Genomic DNA, 25,511 nt, shown 5'->3' on the forward strand with positions numbered 1-25,511 from the left:
AAGCACCCTGAGAGAAATGCTGGACATAAGAAGCATCAGATGTGGTGTGCAAGAGCGACGCTTGCGATAGTATGGTCATGTACTGCAGAGGGATGAGGAGAGATGTGTGAAGAAGTGCCACTCCCAAACAGTTGAAGGTATCATGAAGGTATCAGGAAGGTTGAAGGTATCAGGAAGACATGGGATGAGGTAGTCAAGCATGACCTCAGAGCGTTGGGCCTCACTGAGGCAATGGCGAAGGACCGAGATCTCTGGAGATATGCTGTGACTGCAAAGACCCGGGCTGCTTCCTGTACCAGTTCTGCATAGCCCCCTGCCCATTCAAAGTACCCTGGATCCCAGAACGTCTCGCTGTGCTTGAGGAGACCTGTTGAGTCAAGTACATGAACATGAACATCGAAATAAATATAAATATCAATGGAAATAGTAGTTGTGATACCTGTGCCAGTGGCACATAAAAAGCACCATCCGAACGTGGCCGATGCCAGTGCCACCCCGACTGGCTTCTGTGCCGTTGGCACATAAAAAGCTCCATCCGAACGTGGTCGATGCCAGCACCGCTCCAACTGGCTCCTCTGCCAGTGGCACATAAAAAGCACCATCCGAACATGGCCGATGCCAGCGCCGCCCCGACTGGCTTCAGTGCCGGCGGCACATAAAAAGCACTATCTGAACGTGGCCGATGCCAGCGCCGCTCCGACTGGCTTCTGTGCTGGTGGCACATAAAAAGCACCATCCGAACGTGGCCGATGCCAGCGCCGGCCCGACTGGCTCCTGTGCCAGTGGCACATAAAAAGCTCCATCCGAACGTGGCCGTAAAAAGCACCATCCGAACATGTTGATGCCAGCGCCACCCCGACTGGCTGCTGTGCTGGTGGCACATAAAAAGCACCATCCGAACGTGGTGATGCCAGTGCCGCCCCGACTGGCTTCTGTGCCGGTGGCACATAAAAAGCACCATCTGAACGTGGCCGATGCCAGCGTTGCCCCGACTGGCTCCTGCGCCGGTGACACATAAAAAGCACAATCCGAACGTGGCTGATGCCAGCGCCGCCCCGACTGGCTCCTGTGCCATTGGAACATAAAAAGCACCATCCGAACGTGGCCGATGCCAGTGCCGCCCCACTGGCTTCTGTGCCGGTGGCACATAAAAAGCTCCATCCGAACGTGGCCGATGCCAGAACCGCCCCACTGGCTTCTGTGCCGGTGGCACATAAAAAGCACCATCCGAACGTGGCTGATGCCAGCGCCGCCCCGACTGGCTTCTGTGCCGGTGGAACATAAAAAGCACCATCCGAACGTGGCCGATGCCAGAACCGCCCCGACTGGCTTCTGTGCCGGTGGCTCATAAAAAGCACCATCCGAACGTGGCCGATGCCAGCACCGCCACTACTGGCTTCAGTGCCAGTGGCACATAAAAAGCACCATCCAAACGTGGCCGATGCCAGCTCCGCTCCAACTGGCTTCTGTGCCAGTGGTTCATAAAAAGCACCATCCGAACGTGGCTGATGCCAGCGCCGCCACGACCGGCTCCTGTGCCAGTGGCACATAAAAAGCACCATCCAAACGTGGCCGTAAAAAGCACCATCCGAACGTGGCCGATGCCAGCGCCGCCCCGACTGGCTTCTGTGCCGGTGGCACATAAAAAGCACCATCCGAACGTGGCCGATGCCAGCGCCTCCCCGACTGGCTCCTGTGCCAGTGGCACATAAAAAGCACCATCCGAACGTGGCCGATGCCAGCACCGCCACTACTGGCTTCTGTGCCGGTGGCACATAAAAAGCACCATCCGAACGTTTTCGATGCCAGCCAGCGCCGCCGCCCCAACTGGCTTCTGTGCTGGGGCACATAAAAAGCACCATCCGAATGTGGCCAATGCCAGCGCCGCCCCGACTGGCTTCAGTGCCGGTGGCACATAAAAAGCACCATCCGAACGTGGCCGCTGCCAGCTTCCATGCCGGTGGCACGTTAAAAGCTCCAACCGATCGTGGCCGATGCCGGACCCCCTGGTAACTGTGCAGGTGGCACGTAAAAAGCACCCACTACACTCGCGGAGTGGTTGGCGTTAGGAAGCGCATCCAGCTGTAGAAACTATGCCAGATCAGACTGGAGCCTGCTGCAGCCCCTGGCTTCCCAGACCCCGGTCGAACCCTCCAACCCGTGCCAGCACGGAAAACGGACGTTAAACGATGATGATGATGATGATGATATATATATCTGTATGTATATATATTTATATGCATATTGTAGATACTAAATCAATATATATATATGACACCTTTTTATTCATGAGGTGTTCTCTCTTAATACATATTGGCCAAATTTTGGCACAACGCCAGGGGAGCGATAGGTCAATTATATTGACTCCAATACTCAACTGGTATTTATTTTATCGACCCCAAAAGAATGAAAGGTAAAGTCAACCTTGGTGGAATTTGAACTCAAAACGTAAAGACGGACAAAATGCCGCTAATTGTTCTGGCCACTTGCTGCTTTATCTCTATTATTACATATTGATGATGTTAGATTTGTGGTTCGTGAATATATACACACATGTATATATGTATTGTGTGAGTAGGTAGATGTATATGATTAGTATGTTGTATAGATGTCAGTTAAGTAACATACCTATCGTCTTCTGTGTGTGTGTGAGAGAGAGAGAGAGAGAGATAGCAAAGAGAAGTTTATCAAAAACTCTGCAAGAACGGGAAAGTATTGTAACATAAAATATTTGTAGGATTGGGGAGGGGAAGTTCGATGCCTGAAAATAGTTTCCATTGTCATATATATGTATAGCAGGACATTTCATATATATATATATATATGTTGTATATATATATATATATAGGGACATGTTATTCACATTTTACTGTGTGTTTATATATATATATTGTCTTGTATGTGCATATGTATATTGTGTGTGTCTACATCCGCACAGGCATATATCTATGGACAGGAAGAAACAAAACACACACACACACACATATATACACACGCACACACACATATAAACACTTTTACATGCACTGGATACTTTTTCTCTCATTTGAAAATCTAAATGCAAATATACATGTGTGTGTGTATATATATATATATACACAAAACATACTAATAATATATATATATATACACAACATACTAATCATATACATATATATAGACACACATACACAAAATTATTGACACATAACTATCCATACATATATATATACCAGTGTATATACATACACACACACACATACACACACATACATATATATATATAAATGTGTATGCATGTATGTATGCATGTTAAAGTAAACAGATAGATATGTGTATATATACCTATATGTTGAGCAGTGTGTATATATATATACGAATGCAGGTATGTATATAATTCCACAGTTTCTGTGTTTTTTTCTATTTTTGTGTCAAATTTTCTTGGTTAGTTCCTTCTTCACGCCATCATTGCGTGCCTCCTCAAGGTCAGGAGTTTGGCAAGAGAGGACTTCAGAAGTGCTGCTCCCCCCACCCCATATTTTTGGTTGTCTTCAGCAGTTTTAGTTTAAGAATGGAGTCTGTCTGTGTGTCACAGATGGCACCCTGCCATGTCTATGTGCCTCTTCTCAGCTACTGTAAAAGAGTTTGTCTCTGGTTGTGTTGGCATTAGTGACGGAGCGGAGGTATGGAGGACGATGCGATGCTAAAGCTGGAACTGCTGGACATACTACTGGAGCCAGCATGAATGTTTGGGGTGTGGTAGGCCGACATCTGTGGATAGTTGACTGGGTCCTCGTGGTGGCTGGTTGGTACATGTTCCAACTCAACATGTTCGTGGTTGGAGTTGTGTGAAGTCTGTGAACAGCGACAGTGGCATCGGTTACTATAGAGAAGGGCGATAGCTCCAGTAATAATGGCAAGCATAATAGCAGGAATCCAGATGTCCACGAAAAGGATTTTTGAAGTGGACGGAGTAATTTTTTGGTTTGGTCGAGAATGCTTTGGATCTGTGGAGTAAAAGAAGAGAGAGAGAAAAGAGTTACAAAACAGTTTTAGATGTGTATGTATGTATGCATGCATGTATGTATGCATGTGTGAGTGTGTGTTTGTGCATATATGGGTGTATATATATATACTGAATGTTACGGAGTGACTCCGTATGATCAACTAAATATTGAGCAGCTGTTCATAGACTGTAGCAATGACCAAACAGTGTGAGCAATGTGTTCCCCAGCACTAGGGTTATCTAAAACCCTTGCGGGCAGTACTCCTGCATGGCCACAATTACTGGGTACAAGAATGGCTGTGTGGTTAAGAAGCTCACATCTCATGGTTCAATTGCACATTGAATGAAGCATTGGTTGAGGAAACTTGTGTACAAACACACTGGGGGTGGGGCTAATTCCTGGTGTTGAAGGGTAGATTTACTGTTGGGGTTTATCTTCCATCATTTGGCCCCTTGGCTGCCTTTAGTGTCATACAATCTGTTGCAAGTATAGGGACCAGGTCTCCAGTTGGAGGATAACTTCCTCCCATCATCCCATCAGCCTGCAGATCCTGAAAAAGGGTCATGGATTGGAGTGAAGTGGGAACTGCCCTTCCTCCAATCATGAAGGAATTAAAAAAACAAACCCAAAAAAAATCGCAACAAAAATAAAGTCAAAAATACCTGGATGCACCTTCAGGAAAGCCTGTCGGCAGCTGAACCCAAAACTTGTGGCCCCTAAACATATGTATAACCCTGAATCTTCTGATGTAATCCTTTTTATCGTCAGTTTATTCACGTAAGAACCATCTGGTCGTTTCCAGTTCCCACCAGACTTCAGTACAACAAATTTACGGCCTTTCACTTCAATGGTGTGGTTGACATTGGAAAGAGTGGACGGGTCATCGACCCATTTCAGCCACTGAAAACAAAAGGGAGAAACAGGGTTACATTTCTTGGAATGAGACATAAGATTAAAGATGGACATACAGATTGGAGAATATATATGTGTATGTGGTGTGTATGTGTGTGTGTATAGATAGACAGACAGATAGATAGATGTACATAAACATATACAAATAGTTGAATGTTTAGGTAAAAAGAGAGAAAGAGAGAGTTCAACCAACATACACACAGACATACAATAGCTGTTAGACAGTGAGACATAAATAGTGTTAAGATAATTAATTGAGAGAGAGCAGGAAATACTTAATTAGATATTATTATATAACGAGCAAAATACAATATTAGTTGTTGATTTATCATGCTTTAATCAATTCATCAAATAAGGGAGATAACTGCAGACATGTTTGACTGTTATTAGAGCTCATCAGTGACTGTAGTAGTGATGGTGGGAGAATCACTGAGTGAACATATAATAATAAAGGAGAGTGTTGGGTGTAAACAACTAGAGGGAGGACATATCTGAGAAGCTGAGACATTAAACAAGTCAGATATATATACAAATAGTTTGGTCTATATTAACATACAATATACACATCATTGACCACAACACATACACACTTATATATATATACACTGTTTATATACACACACTACGCTGTACACTGACCACTATCTACACACACTGAACTTTGACTGCTTGACCTACAACACATTAATGCATTACCCCTCCCCCACTTCATATGTTTACCCCATCCCACCCTCATCCTGTTACTATAGCAACTCCCTCACATTAAAACAACTTGTTAACTTTCTCCTCTTTTGCCTCATCACTTCCAAACTCAGCTAAACTCTTCACTTTATAAATTTATCATGGCCAACATAGAACCAACATCACAACCACCTGGGTTCCTCCCACTCTGGCTATTACAGCTGTCACTGATATCTACAGGGTCCCACCTCCCCTCCCCTTATATTAGGGTACACACAGCATGTTACAATCACAAAGGATCACAGACAGTCAGCTGATGTAAGGGACCAGGTTCCTGATGTCTACTTAGTAGTTCTTCAGCTCCACTGACATAAGGCTACAAACACAATGTTACTACCCTAAACAAGGCTTACAAACAGCCTGATGTCTACTGGGTAAGTGAAAATGATGTGGTGGTGCGCATCATTTCCACTTACATTAAGATGCACAAAGTCTGTTATTGTCACAAGAACTTCATAGAAAGGGACTGAAGAATAATGAAATATATTGTGTCTAAAAGCCATCAAACTATGGCAGGAAAAATGACAGAAGAGCTAAAGTACCACCTTGCCAATCCTGGGTCAACCAAAACCATTTGTCATGAGCTCCAGAAAGCTGTGACTGATGTCAAAGTTGGACCAACTCCATATTACATAATAAAACTTTCATTTAACAAGGGGTTTTCATTATTTTGTCCAACTTGTGTAGATAATGCAGTCCTAGACATACACACACCATAAAACAAAGACAGGACAATCATAACTGGAATGTCTTGATCAGAGCCACCCTGGAACAAACCAACAAGCACAGTCTTACAATGAGATGACACATTGTGGAGTGGGGGGTGTAGAGCATCCTACTTTTATGAGAGGCTGGACTTCACTTTTGACATGACACTGGAACGAAGCTTGCTCTCCCCTTCGAGCCGTCTGGTTGAGGGGGTGTGGTGGAAGTAATTGCGGTTTTTCATGAACCTCTTCTGAAAAACAAATAGGATTGTGAAGAGAGGAAATAATAATAGTTTTCATGAGAGTTTCAGTAATGATGATGATGGTGATGGTGGTGGAAGTGGTGGTGACGATGTTGGTGGTGGAAGTGGTGGTGATGATGATGGTGGTGGAAGTGGTGGTGACGATGATGGTGGTGGACGTGGTGGTGACGATGATGGTGGTGGAAGTGGTGGTGATGATGATGGTGGTGGAAGTGGTGGTGATGATGATGGTGGTGGAAGTGGTGGTGATGATAATGGTGGTGGAAGTGGTGGTGACGATGATGGTGATGGGGACAGATAAACTTAGAGAGACAGGAATAAAATACAAGGAGAAATAAAAATGCTGTAATAATGGAGAAAAAATGTTCAAGACTGGAGACAAAGAGCTAAACAGGTGTAATAATAGATGTAATGATAGATGAAATGGTTGAAAATTTTGGCACAAGGCCAGAAATTCCGGGGGAGGGGATAAGCCAATTACAAGCCAACCCCAGTGTTCAACTGGTACTTATTTTATCGACCCCAAAAGAATGAAAAGCAGTCAACTCTGGCAGAATTTGAACTCAGAACGTAAAAATGGACAAAATGCTGCTAAGCATTTTGCCCAGCATGCTACCTTAAGTAATAATATGATGATAGATGTAATGATAGATGTAATGATAGATGAAATGATGAATGTAATAACACAGAGAAATGAAGGTATATTTGAAGAGAGACGTATTTACTTACCGACGACTTCTAAAGAGTATGTGTAATTGATGGTACCATGGATATTAGTGACCACACAGGTGTACTGACCACTGTCCTCTTGTCGTAAATCATCAATCTTTAACGTCCAACGTGGTCTACTGTCCTGATAGTTCCCCATGTTATCAGATGTCCACATCTGACCATTCTTCAGCCATTGTATCTCTGGCTGTGGGTTACCACTAGCTCGACATCGAAACCATATGGAACTACCAGCCGGGCGTGGGATCGCCTTTTTCTTCATCTTACGCAGGTGCAGGAAACGGGGCTCAGCTTCAAAACAAAGAAAGGACCCTTTATTTTAAGGGGACAGACATATAAAAACAACTGGCCACACTGGTCAGTTCAACACACATCTACACACTTACAACTAATTGTATCGATGCTACTGGGGATGAGAAGAACTGTGAAGGTCTTGTGTATAGCCCCTTCCTATACATCCCACTCCATGAGGAAGGGTTAACTTAATCCGTAGGGGTGGTCATAATGTATCGTTGGTATATTTTTGTTGTTTCTTTCTGATCGTTAGGGATCACTCTAGGAGGGCTGCACTGGGCTCCAATTGTCTGTTTTGGCATGGTTCCTATGGTTGGATGCCCTGTTGGCATTAGGAAGGGCATCCAACAATAGAAACCATGCCAAAACAGACAATTGGAGCCTGGTGCAGCCCTCCGGCTTGACAGCTTCTGTCAAACCGTCTAACCCATGCCAGCATAGAAAATGGACGTTAAATGATGGTGATGATATGACTGTCTTCTGTGCATATATGTGAATGTTGTAGAAGTGTTGTATACAACTCCCTCCCAGTATTGTTGTTTACTTCTGTGTGTGTGTGTGTGTGTGTGTGTGTGTGTGTGTGTGTGTGTGTGTGTGATGGTTGTACCTGATGTTGTCAATAAGGAAGACAGTAGATTTGGTTAGTGTTGTTTTAAGTTTGTTGTGGAAGCAAGTTTCTTCCAAATGGTTTCAAAAGGGGTTTGGAGAGCAATGGTGCATTGGTGTCTTTGAAATGGTGCAAAGATGTGATGTGACGATAGGTTAAAAAGAATGGGTCACAGAATGAATCCTTGTTGTACTCCAATAGTAAATTCTGGAAGTGTTGTTCCTGTATATTACATAGTCTTAGCAACCTGACGGGTAGTTGGAGGTGGTGGTCATCATTTTGTTAAGGGAGTGTGGAGTCCATTGCTGATGTTGATGGTTATTAGAATGGTATGGGTTGTAGTGTAGTGGTTTGAATCAATATTATTTTGAGGGGAAGGGCAATACAACCTCTACAATATTATTTACTAAAGTAATCTAGACAATAAAAGACAGAATGGTTATGGCTGGAATGCCATTCTAAAGGGAGTGAAAATCTCTAAAGAATGGGGACAACACATGGCAGCCCCTAAATAACTTACTTGCCCCTGTAGGGTCCAGTTGGTGAGGGTAGAGATTGTTCTGTTGGGTACCTTCTTTCTTCTCAGCTGGAAAGAACAACAACAACAACAACAACAATTATACTAAGATTGGTAGCAGCAGTGGTGGTGGTTGTTTGGATTTGACGAGTCCCAAGATGAATGTGTCCTAGTGTATTACTGGTACAAATTACAAAATTCATGTTGGATTTGAACTCAGCATAGCAATATAGAAGAGGTAGGCATGCTGTAAGACATCTAGTGCGGTGATTGGGAGATGTGGAATGTGAGATGTCTCTAGTGAAATGTGTGCTGTGAAATGTAGAATAGATTAATATATGTCAGGCATTTATTAATGAGTGGCGGTGTGTGGCCTAGTGGTTAGGGTGTTGGACTCATGATCGTAAGATTGTGGTTTCAATTCCTGAACTGGGTGATGCATTGTGTTCTTGAGAAAGACACTTCATTTCACGTTGTTCCAGTCCACTCAGCTGGTAAAAATGAGTAATCCTGCGAGGGACTGGCATCCCATCCAGGGTGTTAATATATATACGCCACGGAAGCCAGGAAACCTGCCCTTATGAGCCCATAGGGCTTTAAAGGAATAACTACTACTATTCATTAATGAAGAAAACATTATTTTCTAACAAAGTGAGGTTATATCATATCAGTATTTGATATTATGGAATACCTATACACACACATATACACACACTTGCTAGCATGTGCAAGTGTGTGTATATGTGTGTGTGTATATATATATCATCATCATCATCCTTTAACGTCCGTTTTTCATGCTGGCATGGGTTGGGCGGTTTGACCAGAGCTGACAAGCAGAAGAGCTGCACCAGAGTCCAGTCTGATTTTGCTTGGCTTCTACAGCTGGATGCCCTTCTTAATGCAAACCACTTTACAGTGTGTGCTGGGTGCTTTAACGCGCCACCGGCACAGGACTCTCGCCGCATGTGCTTTTTACGTGGCACCGTCACAAGTGCTTTTTATGTGACACAGGCACAAGACTCTTGGTGCGAGGGGTTTTTACATGGCACCACACGAGTAAGCACATAAATGCAAAACAAGGTGGAGAAAAATAGAACTCGAATACCGAAGGTAGAGTAATATGCTTTTATTAAAGCTGCAAAAATCTTCACAAACTGTTACTCAGAGTTTCACATTCCTGTTCGTTGGATGGTTGTGAACATACTGTCTGATGAATAGGAACGTGAAACTCTGAGTAACAGTTTGTGAAGATTTTTGCAGCTTTAATAAAAGTATATCTATAGTTAGATTCCTAACTACTCCCACATTTTGTGGTGCAGTTTAACCAAATTCGGGTATCTTATAGTCGTGATTCATATCAAGCCCGTCTGGGTATTAGCGCGCGTCTACGATGAGTCTACGATTTTAAAAATAATTTAACATCATTTTTTATTCCATTTTAATGCATATTTTTTCGTGTCGATGACGGCAGAGTTGGCGTCCATGGTAACATCTGCACCTGTGTTGCTTCTCCCCCTTCTTCCTTCTCTCGTGAAGCTGTGGGGAAGGGAGTGTAAGGAAATCAACGTCGTAAAGCGTTGTCAAGGAGACCAGCGTTCTTTTAGAACAACAACTTCATGGCTTGAAGACACCAAAACAGAAATGGCTAAGAAAGCCCGAATTGGCACCTATAAGGGAAGTAACTCTCTAAAAATGCTTATATAGTTAATTCCCTTACAAACCCGAGCAACGCCGGGCGATACTGCTAGTATATATATAAATATATACTCTCTCACTTGTTGCCAAAATGAGAGGGTCAAGACACATTCCATATCTTGATATATTTTTTCTGAACTAAATTTAAAATTTGAAATTCTAAGTTTTTAATTCACCGGAAGGAAACAGTTTTTTTCATGTTGTAATTGGTTTATTCATCTATAAAAAACACCTCTGAAACAGCTGTAGTGAGCCTCAACCCATTTGTTTTCTTTCTTTATAAATATATATATATATACTAGCAGTATCGCCCGGCGTTGCTCGGGTTTGTAAGGGAAATAACTATATAAGCATTTTTAGAGAGTTACTTCCCTTATAGATGCCAATTCGGGCTTTCTTAGCCATTTCTGTTTTGGTGTCTTCAAGCCATGAAGTCGTTGTTCTCAAAGAACGCTGGTCTCCTTGACAACGCTTTACGACGTTGATTTCCTTACACTCCCTTCCCCACAGCTTCATGAGGGAGGGAAGAAGGGGAGAAGCAAACAGGTGCAGGTGTGACCATGGACGCCAACTCCGCCGTCATCGACACACGAAAAATTATGCATTAAAATGAAATAAAAAATGATGTTAAATTATTTTTAAAATCGTAGACTCATCGTAGACGCACGCTAGTACTCAGACGGGCTCGATATGAATCACGACTATAAGATACCCGGTTTTGGTTAAACTGCACCGCAAAATGTGGGAGTAGTTAGGAATCTAAATCGAAGGGGACAGACACTCACACAACTACAGTTTTATATATATAGATATATATATATACAGAATGGTCGGGCTCTCACGGAGTGGTTGGCGTTAGGAAGGGCATCCAGCCATAGAAACACTGCCAGATCTGACTGGGCCTGACAAAGCCTTCCAGCTTCACAGACCCCAGTTGAACCGTCCAACCCATGCTAGCATGGAAAGTGGACGCTAAATGATGATGATGATGATGTGTGTGTGTATGTGTGTGTATATGTATATATATATATATATATATATATATATATATATATATATATATATTATATATATATATTATATATGTATGCATGTGTATATAAATGCACACACATATATAGAAAGAAACAGAGAAGAGAGAGAGGTAGAGTGTGCCTTATTTTGACAATTGTTTCTGATTTAGGCACAAGGGCAGCAATTTTGAGGAGGGGATGGGGTTAGTCAATCCCATCAACACCAGTATATGACTGGTACTTTTTATTTATCAACCCTGAAAAGATGAAAGACAAAGTTGAGCTCAGCAGGATTTGAACTCAGAATATAAAGAGCCAATCCACCATTTTTTTTCAATATGATATTTCTACAATGAATCTACAGAAAAACTCATGACAGATAGACACATTGACACATAAACAATGAGAGATGGAGAAGTTAGAAGACAAGAGATCAAATTATACTAATGGTGGTGGTGGTGGTGGTGATGTCCCCAATGTACAACAGGAATGTTAACAAGCTGGTCTGTAGAGCAGGGGGGGGGGGGCAGGGTGTACAATATTAACAACAATGTTTTCACTTACCCCCACCCTGTAATAAATAACACCGCTACCACTGTCACCCCCTCATGTACCTGCCCCTTACACACCACCACCACAACCACTCAGTGTCACCCCCACCTCCGGCAACTGCTCCCAGTTTGAGATGCAAATGGAAGACTGCAATGTTCAGACATGTTTATTGGGGGTGGGGGGCACAAATGGACTTGGTCAGTAATTTTAGGACAGAGTAATGGGGAGGGAGTGTGTGGGTGAGGGTGTGTGCAGAGGTGTGGATATATATATATATATATATATATCATCATCATCATCATCATCGTTTAACGTCCGTTTTCCGTGCTAGCACGGGTTGGACGGTTCGACCGGGGTCTGGGAAGCCAGGGGCTGCTCCAGCTCCAGTCTGATCTGGCAGAGTTTCTACGGCTGGATGCCCTTCCTAATGCCAACCACTCCGCGAGTGTAGTGGGTGCTTTTTACGTGCCACCTGCACAGGTGCCAGGGGAGTCCGGCATCGGCCATGATTGGTTGGAGCTTTTAACGTGCCAGTGGCACGGAAGCCAGCCAAGGCGGCGCTGGCATCGGCCACGTTCGGATGGTGCTTTTTATGTGCCACCGGCACAGAAGCCAGTTGGGGCGGCGCTGGCATCGGCCACGTTCGGATGGTGCTTTTTATGTGCCACCGGCACAGAAGCCAGTTGGGGCGGCGCTGGCATCGGCCACGTTCGGATAGTGCTTTTTATGTGCCACCAAGACAGGCATCACAACTACTATTTCCATTGATATTTATTTCGACGTTCATGTTCATGTACTTGACTCAACAGGTCTCCTCAAGCACAGCGGGACGTTCTGGGATCCAGGGTACTTTGAATGGGCAGGGGCTATGCAGAACTGATGCAGGAAGCAGCCCGGGTCTTTGCAGTCACAGCATATCTCCAGAGATCTCGGTCCTTCGCCATTGCCTCAGTGAGGCCCAACGCTCTGAGGTCATGCTTGACTACTTCATCCCATGTCTTCCTAGGTCTACCTCTCCCCCTGATACCTTCAACTTCATATATATATATGAGTGTATAAATGTGTATATATATGTGGTGTGTGCATGTGTCTGTGTTTATGTTTGGCTTTTATGCGTATATAATGTATATCAACATATGTGTTAAACTGCTATTTAGAAAGAACACAGATGTTGATAACTAAAATGCAGAATATATGACTACTTGTCCTCCTATCTATCTACCTGTCTCTCTCTCTCCATCTATCTACCTCTCTGTCTATCTATCTGTCTGTCGGTCTGTTTATGAACTATCTCTCTCTCTCTATCTCTCTCTGTTAAACTGTCTATAAGAGACAGAGAGAGAGAGCCTGTTAAGTAGATCCCTCCCAATCACTGAGACAGTCTGTGAGGCAGCCATTATAAACCAACCTCTCCACTCCCAATCCACAGTTTTGTTTAGGGGACATTGTTACAAGCAAGCAGCTTTAGGGGTCTAATTTATAGGGCTTATCCCAGAGCAAAAGGTGGGTGTGGCAGTTAATTAGGGAGACAGCAACAGGAGCACTGATGGACACATTTTAGACCCCTCCCTCATTCACTCATCTCTTATTGTATTTTACATTAAGGCCTGCTTTAAGATGCAATGTTTTATGTTTTAGCATATTGTGGTGGTGGTGGACCCATGGATAAGCTAACAGTCACCTTTCCAGTTTAATAAACTGAATCAATGTAAAACCAATCATTGCTGGCCCACAACCACACTGCAACGGTGCCATCATTGTCATGTGAACCCAGGACCTTACTTTCTTAAATGATGCAGTGAAAGGAACAACAGTGACTGGTGGCGGAGTAGAGAAGGCAGGGAAGGGGTCACTGATCCCTTTCAGGGGCTCTCTATGACTGGTGGTTGTGGTGATGGTGAGGATGTAGTTACCGATCCTTTTCAGAATGTCTGTAAGTTGTGGAGGGCAGTTATCCCCAGATAGGACACCTGCTCCCAAGTGGGCTCTGCTAAAAGTAGTCACACCATAGTTACCCTATTATACCACTGGTACCCATATTTTACTGACACAAATACAGTAGACACTTCAGTTTCTTAACAATAATGGAGGGCTTCTAAATTGGGACTTGACCTGCTAGAAGTAACAGCTAAATTTCCCCTAAATCAAACCCTATATCCTTAAGAAAGGAAGGACATATTAGACAAGATAGAGTTGTTGTATAGTTGGAGGTCAGCCATTATTGAACAGACCTGTGATGAAAGGTGTTTCAGTCATGACCATTCCATCTTATTTTCAGTCATTGTGTATCTAGGATTACATTATGTAATGTGTCATTCGTCTTTTGAAGTCTGCAGTTTAAAGGGACATTAGTAGTTATTTCCAGCAGGTTGTGTCACCATGTAAAGCCTCACTTGTAAACACATAGTCAAGGCTATAGGGTGTCAATCAAATGGGATGGTCCAGCCTGGAATGTCTTTGTTTCTAGCACTGACCTAGGGATAAAGAACAACAGGAAGGGAGATAAATCTGTTTCTTATTGTCTATAAGAGGGTGTTTAAAGGTGTGGGGAGGTAGCCCCTGGCCCCTTCCTACCCCTACAGGGGTGGGTAAGGGTGGACTACAACATGAACTGATGTGAATACACATTTTTAGACAAGAGTCTGACAGCTGTTTTTTTTACACAACTTGTTTATGAAACAACAGACACAGCACGGCAGGGGGGGGGGGCTCTCTGTATATCTGTTTATATGTGTGGTGTGTGTTACATTCCAGCTTTTCCTAACTATCAAACAATGGTAGTAATGGTCTGTGTGTGTGTGTGTGTTCATATTACACACACGTCTAACCCATGCCAGCATGGAAAAAAGACATTAAATGATGATGATGATATATATATATATATATATATATATATATATATATATATATTGTGTGTGTGTGTGTGTGTGTGTGTGTGTGTGTGGTGTGGGTGTATGTAGTTGGGGTAGGGGTGGGGTGTATACATGAGTTGACACAACATTCTTACAGTCATTAAACAAATCAGGAAAACTATTAAAATTCAAAGACTTCTGTTGTGTTAAATAGGCGTAGTGGTGGGTGGGTTAGGGATGCTGATGGAGCAGTGATGGAATGTTGTTGTTGGTGGTGGTGTGTTGTAGCTGTGGCGGTGGTGGTGGTGTAGATGTGTTTGTTGTGATTTAACACCAGGTCAGCCCTCATCCAGTAGACCTAGGTTCAAAGGTATTCCAGCTGCGACCATCCTGCCTTTCATTCCAAGCTAGTCTATCTAGGACTACATTATCTAATGTGTCCTTTCCTTATTTAAGATGGTAGGATGTAATGTGAGGAACATTTGTCAGCTATTTTTAGCAAGTAGAGCAAACACACAGAGGTTCTCTTATTGATGTTATACAGGCTGCACTGTACATATATATGTTTTTTTTAATATTCTGCAAAATCATGTCTGGCCATGGGGAAATATTTCCATCTTGGTTGGACACAGGTGAGGGTTGGTGACAGGAAGTGCATCTGGCTATAGAAAATCTGCCCCAATAAACTCCATCCAAGCAAGCAAAAGCATGGAAAAGTGGACATTCAAACAATGATGAATAATACTATTCAAATAATATTATTTGATTCTCTGTCTGAAGAATTTCTAAATGGAGATGTCTTATATGTTTCTTCTACATGTACAATTTTGTAACTCCTATTAGCAAATGAAACATGTGTAATGATGAATAAATAATACCCCCAATATTTTTCCAATCTGTTTTGATATATATATATATATGAGAGGTGGGTGGAAGACATACACACACACACACATGTGTATACATCTTGGCCCATTGATAAACACATACTCCTATGTATACCTGGGTGTGTGTATATGTATAAAGGATATACACGTTCTTCACACCCTCCCCTTATACACCACAGGTATTTGTGTATAAGCAGAGGCTCGTTAGCAGTAACTTAATTAAGTAGCTAGTGATAAAGGGAGCCGAAAGCTATAAGTTATTAAGGGATTCCCTATTTCTATAAAACTTGAAACATGGGAGTCAAGTAGAAGCAACTTGTCTCTCAGCAGTCAGTCAAGTTAATGACTTTTATTTCCCAGTGAGACCCTTAGGCACGCATGCACACCACACACACACACACACACACAGCTGTGTTTGGGTATGTTTAAAGGGGACTTAGATATGTTCGATAAAGACTGCTGTATCTTTGGTTGCTTGTAAAATAGTTTATACAGATATCACTTGAGTTCAGCCAATCAGAGAAAGCTATTCTCAACCAATCAATTACAGTTCAGTTAACAAGAAACAGTTTTAAAATCTATATCAAAGGTGAAGGTCGCCTGGACACATCTGAAACCAATGGTTATTATATATATATCTATAGTATATACCACACTATACACACAATGTCTAGACATCACATACTATACATATACAGTATATACAGAGTCTAAACACTGTATATGCTATATACACAATGTATACACCATTTAGTACATATAGTCTACACTACACATATAGTCTCTGCACACCATATACTATATACAATCTACACTCCTCATACAACATACACACCACAAATACTGTCACATCACATTCACAAACAAAACTACACATACATCCAAAGAATGGCTACCCTGATTAATAAGGAGTCATCAATGCACCCCTATCTCCTATCCACAGACATCCTGTGTCTCCTCTCTCTGCCTTTTCTACCACTACTACAGTGGCTACTGTTCATGAGAACCTCCACTCACATATTCCTCACTCATCTTCTATTTCCTTCACTTATCACCCACCAGTCCCCACCTCAAATCCTCATTAACCACCCAGTCCCTTCTTCCCAGAACACTGCCCTCCCACTGAGTCAATTCTTCTTCTTCTTGACTTTACTTTGTGAGTGAAGATTTACAGGGGTGAGGATGGAGGATGTCCACGTCTGTTACAAGCTTGCTGATGTCCAACGAGTCTGATTCAGGACAAACAGGTACAACCACAGAGGCTGCATGGGATGATGGGCTGGTCAGGGTTGGTTGTAGTGTCCTTGTTTTCTCTCCTTTTTCTCTTGTCTGTAAGGATGGCTCTGTGGGTGTTTTCAAAGGAGGCCATTGCCCAGAGATGCCAGTCTTCTCAGTCAGTGGCAAGAACAGACCAAAGGTGATGATCAAAGTGGCCGGTGCCAAGGGGTTTCTTCAGGGAGTCCTTGTACCTCTTCTTTGATGCTCCTCTCTCATGGTGACCAGAGGAGAGTTTACCAAACAGTGTGATCTTGGGAAGATGATCCTCCATTCTGGTGATGTGTCCTGCCCTAACAGCAGATGAAGCTTGTGGAGTTTAGAGTGCAGTGCTGGGCCACCAGACCTTCCATGTTTCAGGTGGGATTCCGTCCACTCCTGTTGTCTTTCCACTTTTCAGTTGCTCTACGGCTTTTGTTGCCTCTGTGAGGGAAGGAATTTCGTCCAGCTCTGACTTCAAAAGCTGCTGTGGGATATGAAGCACTGCTGTGTCTTGGGCTGAGTGGTTGGCACTGAAGAGAGTTTGAAAGAACTCTAACCACCCACTCAAGATAGTTGCCGTGTTTGTGAAAAGCATTTTTCTTTCAATCTACACTTTTGCAATGGACTTTGGACATGGTGTGAGGGACCACACATAACTTTTAGGGTTTCATAAAATTCCTTGTAGTCACCACTGTCTGTGCTAAGCTGAATTCTTTTCGCAAGGTTTATCCAATACTCATTTTTGATCTCTTTAAGTTTGTGCTGGAGATTGCTGCAGACAAGGCAGAAGGCTGCTTTCTTCCCAGGGCAATATGGGGTCGCAAGGTGAGCCTGGTGGCCAGATCTCTTCTTCGCCAGTAGTATTTGGATCTCTAGGTTATTTTCATCAAACTCGTCTTTGTTTTTTTTTTTTTGTGAGAAGCTCAGTACTTCTTCAGAGGTTTGCAGAATGGCTGTTTTCAGGTGCTCCCAAAGCACTTCAGAGGAGGGGTCTGAGGGGTAACTGGGATCTTGAAGCTTTAACTGGAGGTTTGCCTGGAAGTTAGCTTTCACTTCAGCTGACTGCAGGATGCTGACCTGGAACCTCCTCATTTGACCTCCACCCCTCTTTGTCTTGGATTTGAAATAGAGGCTGAGTTTGCAGTGGATAAGATGGTGGTCATCACCAAAGATGATGACCTTGTCGTTTGCTGGGGTCTCTTGGGGGAGGCTGCACAGGTCAGCATAGAACTTATCCTTTTCTGCAAAGTCAGCTTGTTGGGTTGGGGCATACACACTGAAGAGAGTAGCATGTTGTTTGTTTGGGATGGGAAGACACATGGAGATGATAAGATCAGAATGACCTGTTGGGAGGTTTTCTAGCTTGGAGGCAATAGAGTTTCTGACCATGAAGCTGACACCAGAGAGATGTCTTTCAGCCTGTGGCTTGCTGGACCAGTAGAGAATGTAGCCTGCACCATGTTGTTGAAGACTGCTTTCATCTGTGAAGCGAACTTCACTGAGGACAGCAGTCTCAATGTTCAATCTGGAGAGTTCTTGTGCAACAAGAGCAGAACGTCATTCTGGCCTGCTGCTGTCAGTCATGTCTATCATGGTTCTGATGTTCTATCATACCAGTTTGAAACCATGTATACCTGATAAGGCAGGTGTGAATATTCTTCTCATTGTTGTTATTTGATCACGTTAGAAGATGCCTGCTGACCATGCTTTGTCAACTGGGTTGATGAAGATGAGCTTTGATTAGGCCATCTTTTCTGTATGGAGCAAGCAGGGCTGTCCTTAAAAAGGGCTGCTTGGTCATCCAGCGTGCTGCCAAGGGATGTTGTCATCTCCAGGTCAACATCAGGCAACCAAAGCCCTGGATTGTCTGCATGCAAGATTGGAGCTGCAGTTTCCATTGACATCTTCCACCTACCATTTTTGCCATATTCCCATCGCTACAAGACTTAAGAAGGGGAGGGGGAGGTTGTGGACATGGACTCATTCTCAGGCCTATGCAAATGGAGTTTTGAGGTGGAGTACTGTGTATGCAGTATTGTCCCCACCCTTCACACCTGGAGTTCATCGAGGTCCTTGGGTTGCAGGTTTCTCCAAGGCAGGTTGCTGTACAGAACAGAAGAAACCTGTACCCTGCTACTACATGCTAATTAACCCCTAGCTGGGATCCTGACAGGTGCTACTACTCCGGGTGAGAGTAGACCTGGGACAACAGTGGCTAAGGGGTGGTCCCCCACCCCTCAAAACTGGGAACTCCTGGATGCAGTTTAAATTCATACTCAGGAACCAATTCTAGAGGAATATTAACTACATCAATGTCACATGTCCCTTTGGATGTGTGAAGGCCATGTGAGCTGTGTCTCTGCATTAAACCTATAAAACATCACATTAAACACACTACACATATCATCTCAAACACTTTATACACACACACACACGCATACACACATACATATGTATCTATCTATATGCACGTGTGTGTAGCAGTGAAAGTACTTACGTATAACTGTGAGGGTGAAGTTGAACTGGACACTGCCAAAGCTGTTGGTTGCTTTACATGTGTACAATCCACTGTCTTCAATTTCAACATCTTTGATGCGGAGTCCCATCTCCTGGATACAAAACCTCTCCCATGCAATGTTGATGGTGTGTCCATCTTTACTCCACTGCATGTAGGGTGGTGGTGTGGAAGTGATGGGGCAGCGAAACCTGAAGTTCTTACCGATGTAGGCAAAGAAGACTGCCGTCTGGTTAATAAAGGGAGGACCTGCAAAGAGAGAGAGAGAAACAGTTGTCAGGGTTACTGTGTATCATCATCATCATCATAGTGGGGCTGTGTGGCCACTTTGGTAAATGTCTTCTACCCTAGCCCAGGACCAACCAAAGTCTCAGGACTGGATTTGGTAGATGGAAACTGAAAGAAGCCTGTTGGATCTAAATATATGTATGTCATTATTCAGTTTTATTCCAAGATTTCTTGCCAATAGAGAAAGAGCCGGTTTCTAACCTAGATCCAAGGCTCCTTCATTGGAATTTCAACTACATCAACAGGGTATTTTTGCATGTATGTGTGTATATGTGCAGTATTTGGAGTCAGTGCATGTGCAGATTTGTATGTCTTGTTTTATGTATGTATTCTCATGCATATAGTTGCATGTCTAGACATGCGCATATATGCTTAAATCATAAACTTCTGGATAGTTTTACAGATTTTTACAGTTCCAGTGATGGCTTGGGTCTGTAGTCTTCGAATCAGTTTTCTACTTTCTGGTTTTGAGAAGCCTAACTTCTCAAGATTGGTACGTACGTATGTATGTGTGTGTGTGTGTGTGTTGTTACTGTCTTCTTGCCTTGACATCATGTGATAGCTGTGAGTGTCACTGTCATACAAGTGGTGTCCCTTGTTTCCAATCTTCTGCAAAAATATGCCTGGTCATGGGGAAATATTACCTTGCAGGTAAAAGTTGGTGACAGGAAGAGCATCCAGCCATAGAAAATCTGCCTGAAAAATCCCTTCCGACCAATGAAAGCATGGAAAAGTGATGATGATGATGATGATATATATATATATACAATAACACAGGTGGGTTAAGGTTCACTACAGCTGTTTCAGACGTGATCTTTATTGATGAACAAAACAATTACATCATGTAAAAAAAACGTTTTCTTCAGGTGAATTAAGAGTAAAATTTAACATTTAGGATTTTTCACACAAATAGTATATAATGTGTATTGACCCTCTCATCATGGTTCCAGTCGACCATGGAATATGTACCAGAGTATACTCCTGTGTGACTTTATGTATTTGGTCAATACTTGTGAATGTTTGCGTAACTGGAAGGACAAATCCGTATTTATTTTGGTAAGTATGCGAGTGTCCGTATGTGAGTGTCCATACACACTTTTAGTGCACAGGTACTCTACCTTAGTGCCTCTGTTATTTAAATACCTCGATTATATCAGATCCTGAAATGTTACATATGTGTATATATATATATATATGTATATATATATATATATGTAATATAATATATAGGTATATATATACATCTTTATATATATAATATATGTATTATATATATACTATGTATATATAATATATATAGGTATATATTATTAATTGTATATATATATATATATGTAATTATATATATATGTATATATATATATATATGGATATATATATAGTATATTAATATATATTTATATTATATATATATGTATATATATATTATATATAGGTATATATAATATATATGTATCATCATCATCACATAATCATCATCATTTAGCGTCCGTTTTCCATGCTACATTGTGGACGGTTCTACTGGGGTCTGGAAGCCAGAAGGCTTCATCAGGCCCACAATCTGGCAGTGTTTCTACGGCTGGATCCCTTCTAACGCCAACCACTCCGTGAGTAGTGGGTGCTTTTTACGTGCCACCGCACTGGTGCCAGACAGAGCTGGCAAATGGCCACGAACGGATGGTGCTTTTTATGTGCCACCGGCACGAGGGCCAGGCGAGGCTGGCACGGACACGAAACGGGGCGGTGCTGGCAACGGTCGCGAAACGGAAAGTTCTCTTACATGCCACCGGCACTGGTAACACATCTGCAATTTCCTTGATCGATTTCGATTCTGATCCTCACTTGCCTCAATGGTCTTCACAAGCAGAGTTTCGACATGCCACCGGCACTGGTAGCACATCCGCAATTTCCATTGATCGATTTCGATTCTGATCCTCACTTGCCTCAACACGTCTTCACAAGTAGAGTTTTGTGCCCAAGAAGGGAATGTATGCATACGTAGGCTGGCTCCATCCCATGTAGAAGGCCACGGGTTGTGGACTCACTTGTCCTGCCGGGTCTTCTCACGCACAGCACACTTCCGAGGTCTCGGTCTCTAGTCATTCCTCAGTGAGACCTAAAGTTCGAAGGTCGTGCTTCACCACCTCGTCCCAGGTTTCCTGGGTCTGCCTCTTCCACAGGTTCCCTCAACCGCTAGGGTGTGGCACTTTTTCACACAACTATCTTCATCCATTCTCGCCACATGACCATACCAGCGCAAACGTCTCTCTGCACACCACAACTGATGCTTCTTAGGTCCAGCTTTTATATGTATATATATATATATTGTCTAGTATATATATATATGTCTATATATATATATATATTATATATATATATATATAGTATATATATATATATCTATGTATATATATATATATATTATATGATATATATATATATATATGTAATAATATATATAATATATATATATAGTATATATATATATATATATATATAATATATATATGTATATATATATATATATGTATATATATATATGTATATATATATATATATATATGTATATATAATTATATATATATATATATATGTATATATATATATATATATGTATATATATATATATATATATATATATATATATATATATATAGATATATATATCTATATATATATCTATTAGATCTTCTCTATATATAAAACTGAAATGCGTTTTCACCGCTTGGATCGCTTTCAAAGCCACTACATCCCGACCGATTTGCTCCAAAATTTACAGGGACATGTAGAATGAGGTGACGATGCCCGTGGGCTACCTTAGAAATCCCTAGCTTGAAAGGTGTGGTTGCTAGGGGCCATCTTCCTCACTCACGCTATTTCCTCCTTTCCCTCTCTTACTCCCCTTCATTAATAACTTTGAGTAGTCCACTCCCGTTATTTAATGTATTCCCCTCAACTCCCTTTCACTTTCCCTTTATAAGTTCATCAGGCGGCGTTCTTTGATGTATCTGTCTGCATTCATAGGGAGAATTATCATCGCTACCAACAACACACAATCATGAGAACAAATATTATGAATCAGATATTCATTGCGTTCATTTACATATGTGTGTGTGTGTGTTCGATATATAAATATGTATATATAATGTATATATACAAAGTGTATATATCTGTATTTATGTATATTAAACTTTTTAATACTTTTTGATAGTTATATATATTTTTAAACAAATTACAAATATAATTTAATAATTTTTATTTTAAATTTAAATAATTTAAATTTTTCAATTTTATATATTTTCTATATTATATTTTTATTTTTATGTTTTTTTTTGTTTTTTTTTTGCCTATTAGTGGTTTTATCTCTAATTTAATTTATACATAAATATATATAATTTGTATATATAATGCGTGCACACACACACACACACACACACATATATATATAATGTGTGCATTATGTGGTTGGTCGGTTGAGCTGAAAATATGCACACCTATGAACCCTTTCGTTACTATATTTCTGACCAAAATACACCCCTTATGTGTTTCAATTAATTTCTAACGTAATCATAAAGTTAGTCTGGTTTCTTTAAACAACTATAACTTTTTTATTTATCAATATATTAACATGAATTTTGGAAGATAATTTAATGAAATGTTCTCAACCAATTCTATACTATAATTTTTGTCACAAAGTGACTCTAATTGCAGGTAGATACAGGTAAATTCAACAAAATATAAAATTATTAAAATTTTGTTCAAACATCGCTATAGAAAATGTGTTATTAGCTAATATTCAATTGGGTATACAACAAAATTTTACAATAGAATTTGTTATTCTGGGTAACTTTCTGATACCCATAATAATATTTATGGCAAAATAGTCTTAATTTAATTTAAGGTTGTGGGAAACAACTAACTATCCTTTCTTTCGCTTTGTTTATATTTAGCGTAATGGTTCGTTTCTGCCATAATGATTTCAAATAGGCTCATTCGAAAAAGTAAAAAGAAATAGTCTAAGGCTTTACTCTCCTGGAAAAGTCTGTGGCTTGGTCCAGTTTCTTCAGAAAAATCACCGAAAGAAACAGTTTTTCAATTTTCCCTCCATTCAGGTGCCAATTCATTTTCTTTATCGCTGTTGGAGCTCTCGGATTCACTGTTTTCACTTTCGGAAAATGAAACATCATATTCATTATCAAATACCACGTGCTTTTTTTTTTTTCAGTCATAGAGTTAGATTTATCAAGGTCTTCAGGAGAAAATCCTTCGAATTCTGACTCGCTGCTTGATATGATGAAATTTGTATCCATTTTTTGTCAGAATTACAAAGTTTGAAAACACAATAGGAACAAATTTTGGAAAAAAATCTCCCAAAATTCACGGAATTAAAATTACACTTCAATCGTTGTACAAAACTGTAGATGAACTGTTTACGAAGTATAATCACGTGTTTTCACGAATGTAATAAAGAGATTTGCTCTGATATTCTCATTTAAATATGAATAGGTAAATACGGGCGGTCACATTAACCAAAATTTCTTTCGGGCGGTTTGGTAACGAAAGGGTTAAAAGTGCTGGCAAGTTTGCATGACAACTATTTTTTTCCTCAAATGAAAGGCGTGACCTCTAGGACAAAATTCCTCATCTTATAAAATGTGGCCCCAGTACACCCGAATGAAATCGCGTTATATTAACCAAAAGGTAAAAAGGGGTATAAATGGGGCTGGAAGGGGAGTAAAATTTAAAGCGGGTGTTTAGGAATTCTCTGTTACATCAAGCTAAAAAATTTGCGCCAGCCTTTTAATCTTCAATGTGTTGCCGTCCATGATGAAGAGGTTTTGAATGCTTGCCATGGTGAGTCTACTGTTGTGAAAAAGAATCACTTCAAAACTTGGTGTTTACGAATTTTCTTTTACATCAAGTTCAAAATTTTATGCCAGCCATTAAACTGTCAAAACGTTGCTGTCCGTCGTTAAGAAAAGCCAGCCATGCTGACTCTACTACCCTCAGATTCTATCCCTTCAAACTTTGCTTTCCAATATTTTATTATTTTTATTCAGCTCACAAGTTCGTCTGTCCCTTTTAAATGTTAGTGTTTTGCTGTCTGCCTTGAAGCAGACCTTTCCGTTGCCACTGCCTGATATTTATGATTGATCTTTCTAAATATTTTATTTCTCAACTTACTCAAGATCTTTTGTTGTTTATAAATGGGAAAGAGATAGATAAATATAGAGAGTAAGAGAAAGCGAGGGAGAGTCCGAGAGAAAGGAAGAGTAAGAGAGGGGAAGTGAGAGAGAAAGGAGAGAGAAACAAAGAGGGAGAATCATCATCATCATCATCGTTTAACGTCCATTTTCCATGCTAGCACGGGTTGGACAGTTTGACCGGGGTCTGGGAAGCCAGGAGGCTGCACCAGGCTCCAGTCTGATCTGGCAGTGTTTCTACAGGTGGATGCCCTTCCTAACGCCAACCACTCTGTGAGCGTAGTGGGTGCTTTTTTCATGCCGCCGGCACAGGTGCCAGGGGGGCTAGCAACGGCCACGAGCGGTTGGTGGTTTTTACGTGCCACCAGCACAGGGGGAAGGGGAGACAGAGCAAAAGAGACGAAGGGGGGTGCTTGAGGTTTGTGAATTCAATCTCAAGTTTTCAAACTTCATTGTTCACTGGAACTACACATCAGCAACAAAAACATCATC

The 25,511-nt window shown here is 41.5% G+C and overlaps 1 protein-coding gene across 1 annotated transcript; it reads right to left on the reverse strand.

Annotated features, from left to right (window-relative positions):
* Positions 1–3,645: 3,645 nt before the first annotated feature.
* Positions 3,646–19,681, reverse strand: LOC118761871 (fibroblast growth factor receptor-like 1). The gene is made up of 6 exons (XM_036500039.1): positions 19,510–19,681; positions 8,760–8,825; positions 7,339–7,629; positions 6,479–6,597; positions 4,649–4,886; positions 3,646–3,986 (listed from the first exon to the last, which is right to left on the reverse strand). Exons 1-6 carry the CDS (start codon positions 19,679–19,681, stop codon positions 3,646–3,648), a joined length of 1,227 nt encoding a protein of 408 aa, XP_036355932.1.
* Between the last annotated feature and the right edge of the window lie 5,830 nt (positions 19,682–25,511).

This window comes from Octopus sinensis, unplaced genomic scaffold, assembly GCF_006345805.1.
Source record: "Octopus sinensis unplaced genomic scaffold, ASM634580v1 Contig18232, whole genome shotgun sequence".
In the NCBI taxonomy this organism is placed as follows: domain Eukaryota; kingdom Metazoa; phylum Mollusca; class Cephalopoda; order Octopoda; family Octopodidae; genus Octopus; species Octopus sinensis.